At 32.8% G+C, this 13,779-nt stretch overlaps 2 protein-coding genes across 21 annotated transcripts in view; one reads left to right on the top strand and one right to left on the bottom strand.

The window, feature by feature from the left end:
* Window positions 1–13,779, bottom strand: part of unk (unk zinc finger) — a 449,165-nt gene that overhangs the window by 369,534 nt on the left and 65,852 nt on the right. The window lies entirely within an intron of this gene.
* Window positions 1–13,779, top strand: part of unc13d (unc-13 homolog D (C. elegans)) — a 48,530-nt gene that overhangs the window by 1,874 nt on the left and 32,877 nt on the right. For 4 of the 20 annotated variants that reach the window (XM_087276706.1, XM_087276697.1, XM_087276700.1 and 1 more), the window contains exons 2-12: window positions 1,848–2,391; window positions 6,639–6,683; window positions 8,178–8,225; window positions 8,500–8,556; window positions 8,637–8,744; window positions 9,047–9,106; window positions 12,035–12,101; window positions 12,230–12,407; window positions 12,501–12,542; window positions 12,620–12,691; window positions 12,796–12,865. In XM_087276706.1, the coding sequence (XP_087132832.1) occupies window positions 2,329–2,391; window positions 6,639–6,683; window positions 8,178–8,225; window positions 8,500–8,556; window positions 8,637–8,744; window positions 9,047–9,106; window positions 12,035–12,101; window positions 12,230–12,407; window positions 12,501–12,542; window positions 12,620–12,691; window positions 12,796–12,865 (810 nt within the window). In that variant the 5' untranslated portion in view covers window positions 1,848–2,328. Of the gene's footprint in view, window positions 1–1,746; window positions 2,392–6,638; window positions 6,684–8,177; window positions 8,226–8,499; window positions 8,557–8,636; window positions 8,745–9,046; window positions 9,107–12,034; window positions 12,102–12,229; window positions 12,408–12,500; window positions 12,543–12,619; window positions 12,692–12,795; window positions 12,866–13,779 lie in introns of all 20 variants that reach the window. The other 16 variants (XM_087276702.1, XM_087276716.1, XM_087276718.1 and 13 more) reach the window with 4 other exon arrangements.

Here is a 13,779-nt window from a genome sequence, read left to right as displayed (position 1 = left end):
CTGTTACTCTTTCCACTACTGTGGAGACCACGTACAAATACCGTGAAAGCAATGTGAAGTAAATATATAGAGTGATTCAAAAAGAATACCACAACTTTGAAAATCTGTATTTAATATTTAACATGATGGAACCTTGGGTTATTAATGAATGTTAAGAATACTTAACAGAGTTATGTTTTAACAAGTTCATAGATGTTCAACATGACCCCCTCCAGACACTTGAGTGACATCAATCCGGAAGTTTTGGTTTTCTGTTTGAATCACAGCTGTATATTAAATTGATATAAAAACGAATAAAAAATATATAAATAAATAAAGTAATTTTAAAAATACTCTTTGCATTGCGGTGCAACTACAAACACTGTGAAAGCAATATGAAGTAAATATTATAATGTTATATTATTCATTTACATAATTTTCCTTCGGCTTAGTCCCTTTATTAATCAGAGGAATAATTACTGCCACAGCAGAATGAACCACCAACTTATCCAGCCTATGTTTTACGCAGAGGATTCCCTTTTAGCTGCAACCCATCACTGGGAAACATCCACACACTCATTCATATACTACGAACAATTTAGCTTACCCAATTCACCTATAGCGCATGTATTTTAGACTGTGGGGAAAACCGGAGCACCCGGAGGAAACCCACGCAGGGAGAACATGCACACTCCACACAGAAATGCCAACTGACCCAGTAGAGGCTCAAACCAGCAACCTTCTTGCTGTGAGGCGATCATGCTACCCACTGCGCCACCACGTCTATATTATATTATATTAATTATAATATTATAATTATATATATATATATATATTATATAATTATAATATATTATATTAATTATATTATATTAATTATATTATATTATATTATATTAATTATATTATATTATATTATATTATATTATATTATATTATATTATATTATATTATGCTAAAACTGTCCGTAGTTTACAGAATGTGTGTGAATAAGTGTGTATGGATGTTTCCCAGTAATAGTTTGCAGCTGGAAGGGCATCCGCTGCGTAAAACATATGCTGGATAAGTTGGCAGTTCATTCCGCTGTGGCGACCCCAGATTAACAAAGGGACTAGCTGAAAAGAAAATATTATATTATATTATATTATATTATATTATATTATATTATATTATATTATATTATATTATATTATATTATATTATATTATATTATATTATTTTACTTTTCTCTTAAATACATTTGATACACCACAGTTATTGTGTATTTAGGTTTTTTACTCTTGTACTTTTATTTATCAGTTACTGTAATTAATTTGTTTAGTTCTGTAATTACATGATTAACCCTCACCCCGAAGGGAAAATGTGTTTCAATGGGGATTTCCCATTTGCAAGTGCACTTTGAAACTATATGTTATTGGGTCAACTGAATAATTACAGTGACTAAAAGTTTCCAAACACTAACATCACAATGACTGCTGCGGGTCTGTCTGAAATGGAAATGATTCTTGCTGGCAAAATTATGCAATTATGATTCCACACATGCTGTACAGTATTTCCCCTGTTGGTAATACAGAGAATACAGACAGTACTTGATATAAACTGTAACTAAAAATTAAAAACTTTTATATTTCAGATATAAAATTAAATATAAATAAAACCTAAATATTACAGATATTTTTTTTATTCCAATAAAAACTACATTAGTGTCTTAATTAAACTAAAATAAAAAGTCTATTTTGGTGTCCCACTGATTCTTCTGTAATATAGTTACAGGTATTGACTCCATTGTTAATTTGCAGACTGAAGCTTTATCATTTCTGAATGCAAATCAGTGGTGATCTCCAATGTTATCTGCTGACATTCTCCAGAACAGATCACACATTTCTGCATTATATGGCGCAGAGTAACTGTGTTCAACAACAGCCACACACAGCTGACGTTCAGCAAGTCAAACCATGTTGCCTGAGAAGAAGCAACCACTGCATCATGGGGATTTAAATCGAAACTAGATGCATGAAGATGGAAAGTGAGCTGTGCATCGTTGCAGGAAGGAAGATGACAGAGTGACAGAAACAGCAGGAGGAGATGACGACGTGGTGGCAGTTTCTGCTGTATGAAGAAACAGTTCAGTTGCAGGTCTGACTTTCAACAGGAAACGACAACTTCCGCACCCTGAACGAAACACTGCACTTCTAAACATGAGGCGTCTGTAAAGACTCAACACTTTTGTCATCAGTTCGGCTGGATGACTTTTTGATATAGCTTAAAAGACCAAGACGATTGGCAGTATCCTTGTTTAGGAGAGGCTAAGGAGGAGAGTCTTGTAGGCCTAAAAGAGCCTAAAACAATATGGTACCAGTCCAAGATGGGGCATCCAGTCAAGGGGAAAATCTGCTTCTTCCTCCTAAAGAGGTCAGTAAAATGTGTGCCTGTTAAAAAACGTTTCTCTTTTGAGGGTCAGAATGACTTTTATAAATCGTTTTAAGTGTAAACATTGTGACATTGTGTGTAAACATGACTTTTGTTGATGGGTCAAACAGTGCTGTATACGTCATGTACTAATATAGAGCTTTTATGGTTATCATTCAGTAAATGATCTTATAATTATAGCTTCATAATTATAGCCTCACGGTCATTTAACAACAATATTTGCATTTCACAAAAATAATTTCTCACAATGCAGAATTTTATATTTGTGATACACAGGGTTTATACGGTCTTGAAAAACCTGGAAAAGTCATGAGATTTTGAAAAGGCATTTTCCAGGCCTGCAAAAGTTTTGGAAAAACAAGTAAACCTGAAATGGTTTGGGAAGGTCATGAAAATTTGATTAACAATTATTTGTGTACTTGAATATATTTGACATGAACTTGACTTATACATGTCATTACATTTGATGGGTAAACTTAAAAAAAAAAAAGCAGTAACTTCAAAAATCAAAAGCAATTTTAGCTTCGCCTCTCTGTAACTAGCTTTCACTGTAATTCAAGATGCATTTTGAGTGTCGTGTCCAGAAGCAATCTCTAACTGCAGAGATATGATACTGTGGGTGCTAAAAGCTATTTTGCACTAATCTTAAGTCTTGTGAAAACACAAGCCAACATTTCTAAAATTTTCATGCAGACAGCAAGATACTTTCTAAAAACTATTTTACAGATATAAAAATAAATCTAAACTACGTGGATTGCCACATATTTTTCATATGCTCAAATAAATTTGAATGTGGATTTTTTTCTTATTTACCAAGTGTACGTAGAAATTACCTGAAACAAGAAACAAGATCATGAATATTTATCTGAAAGTTTTGGAAAAGTCATTGTAAAGTCAGGGAATTGTAGTAGTAAAAATGAGTATGAACTCTGGATACAATTTGTGTGTAAAAAGTGTGACTTTTTTGTGGGGGGTGGGGGGGGGGGGTGGGGGGTGGGTCAGGATTGTAACTGTAGAAATGCTGAAAACTAATTTAAAAGGTGTTAAAATTAAATTAAATACCAGTTACAGAATATATATACAGTTGAAGTCAGAATTATTAGCCCCCCTATTTATTTTTTCCCCAATTTCTGTTTAATGGAGAGAAGATTTTTTTCAACACATTTCTAAACATAATAGTTTTAATAACTCATCTCTAATAACTGATTTATTGTATCTTTGATGACAGTAAATAATATTTTACTAGATCATTTTCAAGACACTTCTATACAGCTTAAAGTGACATTTAAAGGCTTAACTAGGTTAATTAGGTAAACTAGGCAGGTTAGAGTAATTAGGCAAGTTATTGTATAACAATGGTTTGTTCTGTAGACTATCGAAAAAAATATAGCTTAAAGGGGCTAATAATTTTGACCTTTAAATGTTTTTAAAAAAATTAAAAACTGCTTTTATTCTATCCGAAATAAAACAAATAAGACTTTCTCCAGAAGAAAAAAATATTATCAGACATACTGGGAACATTTCCTTGCTATGTTAATCATCATTTGGGAAATATAAAAAAAAATTAAAAGGGGGGCTAATAATTATAACTTCAATTGTATGTATACATACATACACATATATATATATATATATATATATATATATATATATATATATATATATATATATATATATATATATATATATATATATATATATATATATACATATGCATAAAATCAAGCAAAGAGTGCTCAGGGGTAGCTTAATTAATAAATATCGGTGCTCTTTGTGTAAGGGATTCATCAGAATAAATACCAAAAGAAAGTCCACTCAAAAAAATTATCAGGGGTCACTACAGCAGAATGAACCACCAACTATTCATCAACTATTCACACACACACTTATGCACTATGGTCAATTTAGTTCATCCAATTTACTTATAGCGCATGTCTTCGGACTGTGGGGGAAACCGGAGCACACGGAGGAAGCCCAAGCAAACACGGAGAGAACATGCAAACCTAAAATTATTAATATTATTATTGAATTATTTAAAAAATATCTGAGTCAAAATTCAGTTCATTGTCAATAACTGTGCCTCAAATTTCAAGTATTTAGGCACAATTATTGGCAATAAATTGAAATTGATAAAAATGTAGAGGCTGTTTACAAGAAAGCAAGTCAGTGCCTCGGTCTCCTCCGCAAGTTGAGAAGTTTTAATGTTAGTACACAGACTTTAAACATGGTGTATAGATCATTAATAGACAGTGTTCTCACATATAACATTGTTTCCTGGTTTGGGAAAACAACACTTAAACAGAAAAATAAATTATTCCAAATTATCAGGCAAATAGGATAACTGGTCACAAGCAACATTCATTGCAGTATACTCCTTTATAGAAAAAGCAGAAATTGCTTAAATTATTTTTAAAGATAATACACATCCCCTTCACTCAACTTTTGAAGTGTTACCATCAGGGTACAGGTTGAGAATTCCTAAAGTCAGAAGAAATGCTTGTAAAAAGTAATGTATCCCAATTGAGTGAGTGTTGTTGTCTTTAATTGGATCACTGTTGGACATGAATGTAGTGGTTGTCAATAATGGTCTGCAGTAATATGTATGGGGCTTATTTGTTGCACGGCTGTATGTATGCAGTTGTTGTTTTAAATCCAGTGTTAAATTATGAAACAGTTTAATGAGAGTAAAACTGAAACAATTGTGTTCAGCTCGTCAAATTATTCTGGGACACCACCAGTAAATCTTGGTGAATTGGGTTTTTCTGTGAAGCCTTGTGTAAAAAATCTGGGTGTTATTTTTGGTGATGGCTTGAGATTTGATAAACAGTGGTCAAATCCTGCTTTTTTCAGCTTCAACTCTTAAAAACAGTCAAACCTATTTTATCTCGAAAAATTTTTGAAAAAAAAATTTGTGCTTTTTTTTATTTCTAGATTAGACTACTGTAATGCGCTATATTTTGGGATCAGTCAGACAACAGTTAGTTCAAAATGCTGCTGCAAGGCTTTTAACCAGCACCAAAAAATATGACTACATTACATCAATTTTGCGCTCTCTGCACTGGTTGCCTGCGTGTCACTTTTAAAATTCTTCTCCGGGTTTTTAAATCTCTAAACGGCCTACCTGTCAGACCTGTTGACTGAATATCAGCCTGGTCAGTCTCTTCGGTCATCTAACCAGAGACTATTATACATCCCAAAGTCGAGGCTGACTTATTACTTTAATCAACTTATAACTTTTGCAGTAGCTGGTCCTACCTTGTAGAATGCCCTTCCCCTCTGAATTAGGTCTATTTCATCTCTGTCTGTTTTTAAATCTAGGTTGAAAAATTTCCTTTTTGATTTGGCAATTTATCAGTGAGAATTGTGTGTTTTAGCTATAATAACTATTAGTGAGAATTGTTTGTTTTAGCTATAATTTTATACTTGTTCTTTGTGATTTGTATTGTTCAGCACATTGGTCAACCTTTGGTTGTGTATAATAGTGCTATATAAATAAAATTGACATTGACATTACAGACAAATTTCCTTTCTGTGCCAAGCAGAACGGACAATAAAGTTTAAACTAATCTAAACTAAGCTAAACTTTTAGTAATGAATATATAGTTTTAATGTTTATTGAGTAACAATATTTGTTCTTCTACAAAATAATTTCTCACACAGCAGGTAATATTTTCATTTAAACACCAAAGAGTAATTAAAACACTATAAAACAACAGTATAATGAAAGTAAAATGTACTAATTATAGAAACAAAGCAATTTTAACCTGTAATATTTTTATAATGTATGTATAAATACAGTTTATTTGCCTGCAGTAAATCACATGATCACAGATGCTGTTTCTTTCCAGAGCCACACGTTTGTTCTTATTCTTATTTTTCAGCAAGATTTTAAGACACTGCTGGATTCAGTGTGCTCTGTCACATAAACTCATGATGGTGGGTCACTATGGTGAAGTTTCCTTATTGCCAGTAATAAGGAAGTGCCGTAGAGATGACTAGCCCATCTAACATGTATTTGCATGGTTATATTCTATCTAGAGCCGGGCACTTGATAACTCATCACAGAAGATTTGATGTGATAAATGTTATGCTTATCACTCAGTGAACAGAGATTTGTGTTGTGAATATGCAGGCGAACAATGTATGTTGTTGCTGTTACAGAAGAAATGTCTTTGTACAGTACATTCATTCTGGATTAATTTCTTAGTCTTATTTGATTCTATTTATAGACTCACAGTGACACTTCAGGATCCGGGAAGATTCGACCGAGACAGGTGATTATATCTTAATTTCTTTTTTGTACTTTTTTTCTTAACATCTTTATTTTCAGCACTTTTTAGTTCTTTTATTTGTTTTTAGTGAATACAGGGGCTCTTCAGTATTAACTAATTTGTTTTTTCCATCCTTTCTTCCTTCCATTTTTACCTTTCTTTTCTTCTATCCGATTGGATTCGATAGATTGACAAGATCTTATTATTTTCTTTCCTTCTTCCCTTTCTTTCTTTCTTTTTAGCATGTCTTTTTCTTACTTTTCTGTTCTTAAGTATTTAGTAAATACAGATAGTTTCAATCTCAACCTTTCCTAGTTCCTTGATTACATCTTTCCTTCCTTCCTTCCTTCCTTCCTTCCTTCCTTCTTTCCTTCCTTACTTCCTCCCTCCCTCCCTCCCTCCCTCCCTCCCTCCCTTCCTTCCTTCCTTCTTTCCTTCCATCCTTCCTTCCTTCTGTCCTTCCTTCCATCAATATTCCTTTCCTCTTTCTTTTTCTAATGATTTTCCTTTCTTTCTCAAATGATTCTTATTATTTTTGTCACTGTGATGTCACTTTTATTTATTAAAACAAAAAAAATTATTATAAAATTAAATTTATTATTAATTTATTATAAAATTTATGAATTTCTTAAAACAGATCTCAATTTTCTTTCTTTCTTTCTTTCTTTCTTTCTTTCTTTCTTTCTTTCTTTCTTTCTTTCTTTCTTTCTTTCTTTCTTTCTTTCTTTCTTTCTTTCTTTCATGTTTTTTGTTACTTTGCTCTTCTTTTATTTATGTATTTTCTAATGACAGCTGGTTTCAATCTCAACCTTCAATCATTCCTAGTTCCTTCCTTCCTTCCTCCCATCCTTCCTTTCATCCTTCCTTCTGTCCTTCCTTCCGTCAATACTTCCTTCTCTTTTTCATCTCAAATGATTCTCATTATTTTTGTCATTTTGATGTCACTTTTATTAATTAAAAACAGGTCCTTTTAATCTCACATTTCTTTCTTTCTTTCTTTCTTTCTTTCTTTCTTTCTTTCTTTCTTTCTTTCTTTCTTTCTTTCTTTCTTTCTTTCTTTCTTTCTTTCTTTCTTTCTGTCTGTCTTTCTTTCTTTCTTTCTTTCATGTTTTTTGTTACTTTACTCTTCTTTTATTTATGTATTTTCTAATGACAGCTGGTTTTAATCTCAACCTTCAATCATTCCTAGTTCCTTCCTTCCTTCCTCAAAATGTGCATGATTTTTGTTACTTTGATGTCTTTTATTTAGGTAAATACAGGTCATTTCTTTCTTTCTTTCTTTCTTTCTTTCTTTCTTTCTTTCTTTCTTTCTTTCTGTCTTTCTTTCTTTCTTTCTTTCTTTCTTTCTTTCTGCAACTAGTAAATAGTAAGTAATGCTAATAAGTCAATAGGTCGTTTCTATATTGGATGAATCTTTTTCAATATTTCTTAGTTCCTTTCTTTCTTCTTTTCTTCCTTCCTTTTGAATTTTATTGAAACTCTTCTTTTTGCTCACAGTCCTCCCCTGCACGGAGGTTAGGGATGACCAGAAGACAGAACAGAAAGGTAGAACGAATCATCCTATAATCTTTCTTACTTGTTTTTAGTTTACCCCATCAACTCCAGTTGCATTATGTAATATCCAAAGATGTCAAGAAAAGTCTCTTTGTTCAATTTCAAATTCTAAAGTTGTCGGAGCTTTAAAAGAGGAAATAAAAATAATAAATAAATAAAAGCCAACTTTGAATGACTAAATATGGAAAACCTTTTATTACTGGAAATTTTAACAGTTGTGTTATTGTTTGTTCAATATAAATTATTATATTGACTCATTTTAAAGGATTTCAAAGACAGCGAAAACCCGGAAGAGAGTGAAAAGAGGCATAAGGAGAAGGAGGTAATGATTCACTGGAGACTCAGAATTTGAGGATTTTCCTGTCAGCTTTTGGCAAAAATGACTGTTTTTAATCCCTGCAGCTCAAACCGCTGTACAAGGAGCTTCTGTACACAATCACTCATCGATTAGGAAAACCACACATAAAACAGCAATACAGTCAGAAGCAGTTTCAAGACTACATCAGAGAGGTAAACACAATATACACTTTAAGAATACACTTGTTGTTTCTTTAAACTACTTATTTAAAGTGAGCTGAAACAACACAATTTTAAAGTTTTTTTTGGGACAACTTAATTTTGTTCAGTCCACTTAAATTTGCAAACAATAGTAAATTACTTATTTTTTTCAATGTTGTTCCATTAAAAATCAGTTGTTATTTACATTGTAGTCTTGTAGTTTCTAGTAATATGTGTGTGTAAAAATATTAAGTATTTCATAATTTAGTTGTGTTTTCTTAAAAATTGTGTCATAAATATTCATTCTCTGACAGGCGTTCACCATGACAGAGGACGAGCATAAAACCTTGAGTGAAAAAGTCCAGAGCTCACTGGTAAGAATAAAGTCAAAATATTATGTTTCACAATCACAGTTTTGAAAGAGTGGCCTAGGTATTGAGAAACATGGCACTTGTAAAACAGAAACTGTAACATTATCTCCTATGCCACATATTTGTAATCAAGGGTCTGAGATGTATTGCACACCGAAATGAACCAAGAAATGAACCCTGTACAATTTAAGTAAATCTCTTACAGCTGTTGTAATTGAAGGTTATACATTTTTATCTTTTAGCAATGAACCTTACAACTAATAACTTGCATTTCTGTGGAGTTTTCAGAATGCATTGGCCAATCAGATGACAAATTCGATTAGTCACCGCTGCAAACAGTTTCGTTGACTGTTATGTGCAGATAAGATTTAAGTAAGAGATTTATTCCACAGCTTGAGATATTTTAGCTGGAGCTTAACTTGTGCTAGATACAGCTCACACTAATGTAATGGATCGACATGTTTGCCTGCACTTAATTTTTTTTTGCTGCTTGTTCAAACTACTTATTCGAAATGAGCTGCAACAAATTTAAAGAGTTTTTTGGGGTGACAATTGAATAGTTTTATTTTCAATCCACTTAAATTTGTTAACTTAATTGAATTTTGTTGGGTCAATATAAAGGAATTGTTTGGAACCCAGCATTTTTTTACAGTGTCTGTAGTCGAATTTTTAAATCAACAAATTCATTCATTAATTTTCTTTTTGGCTTAGTCCCTTAATTAATCTGGGGTTGCCGCAGCGGAATGAATCACCAATGCAGCGTAAGCCCTTTCAGCTGAAACACATCACTAGGAAACACACACTCTTATTTTTGCACATACACTAAGGACAACTTAACTTACCCAATTCACCTATAGCGTATGTCTTTGGACTGTGGGGGAAACCAGACACCCAGAGAAAACCCACGCGAACATGGGGAGAACATGCAAACTCCACACAGAAATGCTAACAGACCAAGCTGAGGCTCGAACCAGCGACCCTCTTGTTGTAAGGCGATTGTGCTACTGATTGATTACTATTAATAGATTTGCAGAATTACTTCAATTGCCATTGTTACAGTATGTTTTTTTTTGTGTTTACCATGGTTTATTTACTAGAACTACACCAGCATTCTGCACTACTCTCCCGTCTGCCTGAATTGCTGGAATTTTCCACAATTTGAAATATCATGGCTTTTACTTTCTTTTCTTCATCTATATTAAGCTGCTTTGACACAATCAACAATATGAAAGTGCTTCAGGAATGAAGATAAATTGAATTAAACTACAAAAATATGCTTTTGCAGTTTTATTTTTTTCGTAAAAACATGTTTATTTTGTAAGAATATCAAGAGCAAATAATCAATGATGATTTCTGTCATAATAATGCGGCCCTATATTTTTTTATGTAAACTTATGTGTAACTGTAATTGGTTACATTTAGTTTCTAACACAATAAATACAATTAATAGGGTATTTACAGTACCAAACTGACCTCACAAATGTTTTAAAATAGCTGATGCTGACTTTCAGAAAGAAATAAAAAACTATGTGCAATAGATGTAAGCATGAAATGTCAAAACGCAATGTATAACATACAAAAAATTACACATTAATTTTAAATATATATATAATATATATTTAAGAACACATTAAACCTTAAATATATATGATTTCAAGTATATACAGCTTTGTAAAATGAAATTGAAAAGACTAGTTCTTCGGGACTTAGTAGGTATGAGTTTGTGTAAACTATTAATATTTGAATTAATTGATAATTTTTCTTCCAAATTTCAAATATAAATTCTGTAATTTACAGCATTTTTTCTCTCCAATTAAGAAATGTTTTCACTTGTTATGACTGAAAAGCATGGCTATCCCACAAAATTGGTATTTTGTAGTATAAATTATTATATTGTCTTTTTTTAAATAACAAATGTATTGTAGACTACCTGATAAAAGTCTTGTCGTCGATCTCAGTTGTAAGAGCAACAAATAACAACTTGAAAGTGGCAGTGGCTTCCTGATGAATCATCTGTTGAGCTGCATCCCAATCATCACAAATACTGCAGAAGACTTATTGGGACCTGCATGGACCCAGGATTCTCACAGAAATCAGTCAAGTTTAGTGAAGGAAAAATCATAGTTTGGGGTTACAGATAGTATGGGGGCATGCGAGAGATCTGCAGAGTGGATGGCAACATCAACAGCCTGAGATATCAAGACATTTGTGCTGCCCATTACATTACAAACCACAGGAGAGGGCATATTCTGTAGCAGGATAGCGCTCCTTCTCATACTTCAGCCTCCACATCAAAGTGGGAGGATTGGCCAGCCCAATCACCAGACATGAACATTATTGAGCATGTTTGGGGTAAGACGGAGGAGACATTGACTATGCATCCAAAGAATCTTGATGAACTCCGGGAGTCCTGCAAGAATGCTTTCTTTGCCATTCCAGATGACTTTATCAATCAGTTATTTGAGTCATTGCAGAGATGTATGGATGCAGTCGTCCAAGCTCATGGGAGTCATACACAATATAAATTCTTTTTCCACTGCACCATGACTTTGTATTCTACTGTACATTATTTCTGTTAAGTGACAAGACTTTTTGTCTAAGCAAAACCAGACCTTACTGTCCTAAATAATTAATTAAAAATCAAGGCTTGTTCATATTATATTTTGGTAAAATAAGCATAATCTAGAAGATAATCATATAAGCCACTTCTGATACCAAATGATCAACTAGAAGTCAAGTTAATATTTGCTGTTCCTAAAACTCCTAAGACTTTTGTCAGGTAATGTATAGAGTAAAACAGCTATAATGTTTTACCCAAACACATAACTATCGGTTGTAAAGCCAAAGAAACCATAGCTGTAGTTTCATCATGTATATAAAATGTATATTTTGCTACAGTATATACTAAAATGCAAATTCCTCTATTGCTAGGCTCCAACCTACTGCCTTGTGGTTACAGTGAAACAAGCCAAGGGAATTCTGGGGAAGGACATCAGTGGTATGGTTTTATCTGCTGGTTGTTTACAGGGGGCTGTTAATTTTAGTGTACTATAATAAACATATACTAATAGACTTTAAGGGTATTTCATCTTTTATGCATCTGACTTTCTCTATTATTGATTACAGGATTCAGTGATCCTTACTGTCTGCTGACCATCTTATCTGAAGACAAGGAGTCTCCAGGTGGCGGAGCGTCTAATAAACCTCAGAAAGCAGTGGTGAGGGAATCAGCTAAAGGACAAGTGTTGCAAACAAGCATAAAGAAACAGACGCTCAACCCCATCTGGGACGAGACCTTCAAACTGTGAGTGTATGAAAAACTTTAAATATAGCATTTAAAAATAGCTGACAGAGCTTATGTTGGCATTTTGACTCATGACTTCCTTGATTTTCACAGGGAATTTGAAAACATCAATGGCAATTTTCACATGGAGATGTGGTGTGTATTTTTTTTTTTTTTTGGAGATCCTGATTGTACTGTATATTTATGAGACACTGAATATGTTTGTTTTAAAGGGACAAAGATGAGGAGGTGTCGCTGGTGCAAAAATTCGATGAGTTTTGTACAAACATCCATGGAATTAAAAGGTTTGAATAATTTAATGGTTTAAATTAAGAACTAATAAACAAATGTTTATGGAAATCATTTTTAAAAACGGTGTTGGCATTTAATCCTGACCGTCTCCATGCAGGATGATAAAAGATGCGAAAAAAGAGAAAGGCCAGGATGACTTTTTGGGAAATGTTGTTCTGAAGCTGAAGGTAGTTTGCATCACACTGTTTATTCCTTCATTCATTTTTCTTTGGCTTGGTCCCTTTATTCATCAGTGCTCCCCACAGCGGAATGATGAACCGCTAACTTTTCCAGCATTGCCCTTCCAGATGCCCTTTCAGCTGCAACCCAGTTGGCCACTGGGAAACACCCACACATACTTATTCACACACATACACTACGGCCAATTTAGGACTGTGGGGGAAACTAGAGCACCCGGAGAAAATGTGAACACAGGGAGAACATGCAAACTCCACACAGAAACACCAACTGACCCAGCCGAGACTCAAATCAGCAACCTTCTTGCTGTGAGGCGACTGTGCTAACCACTGAGCCACAGTGTCACCCTTATACTAAAAATAATGGCATATTTTGTAAAAGAAAAATTATGAACATATAATAAAAGCCACTATTTTATAACTGTCAAAGAACTGTACAGTATATATACTGTATATAGTGTTGGGCAATGATTAATTGTACATAATATATGTGTGTGTTTTGTATATATTTATTATGTATATGTGATAAAACTATGCAAAACTATTTTGTTATGTGGATTTTTCAATTTATAAATAATTTATATAATTTTTTTATACTTTTTTTGTAAATTGTATTTTTGTTTGTTTTATTTCATAAGATAAATAAGCATTTTCTCAGGTATATGCATGCATGTGTATTTATATAATAACCTACAATATACACATAATAAATATTCACAGTACACACACATTTATTATGTCAAAATAAACTTTTATTTTGCATGTGATTCATTTTTGCCCAGTGCTAATATATGTATGATTTGTATTTTATTTTACATATTTTTATGTTTATCTACAGTTGAAGTCAGAATTATTAGCCCCCTTTAAAAAATTTTTTTTTAATGTTTTCCAAATTAATTTTAACA

Source organism: Danio rerio, chromosome 12, assembly GCF_052040795.2.
Source record: "Danio rerio strain M-AB ecotype USA chromosome 12, GRCz13ab, whole genome shotgun sequence".
NCBI classification, from domain to species: domain Eukaryota; kingdom Metazoa; phylum Chordata; class Actinopteri; order Cypriniformes; family Danionidae; genus Danio; species Danio rerio.
Note: the sequence above shows the minus strand (reverse complement) of the source record. Positions and strands in the feature narration are given on the sequence as shown.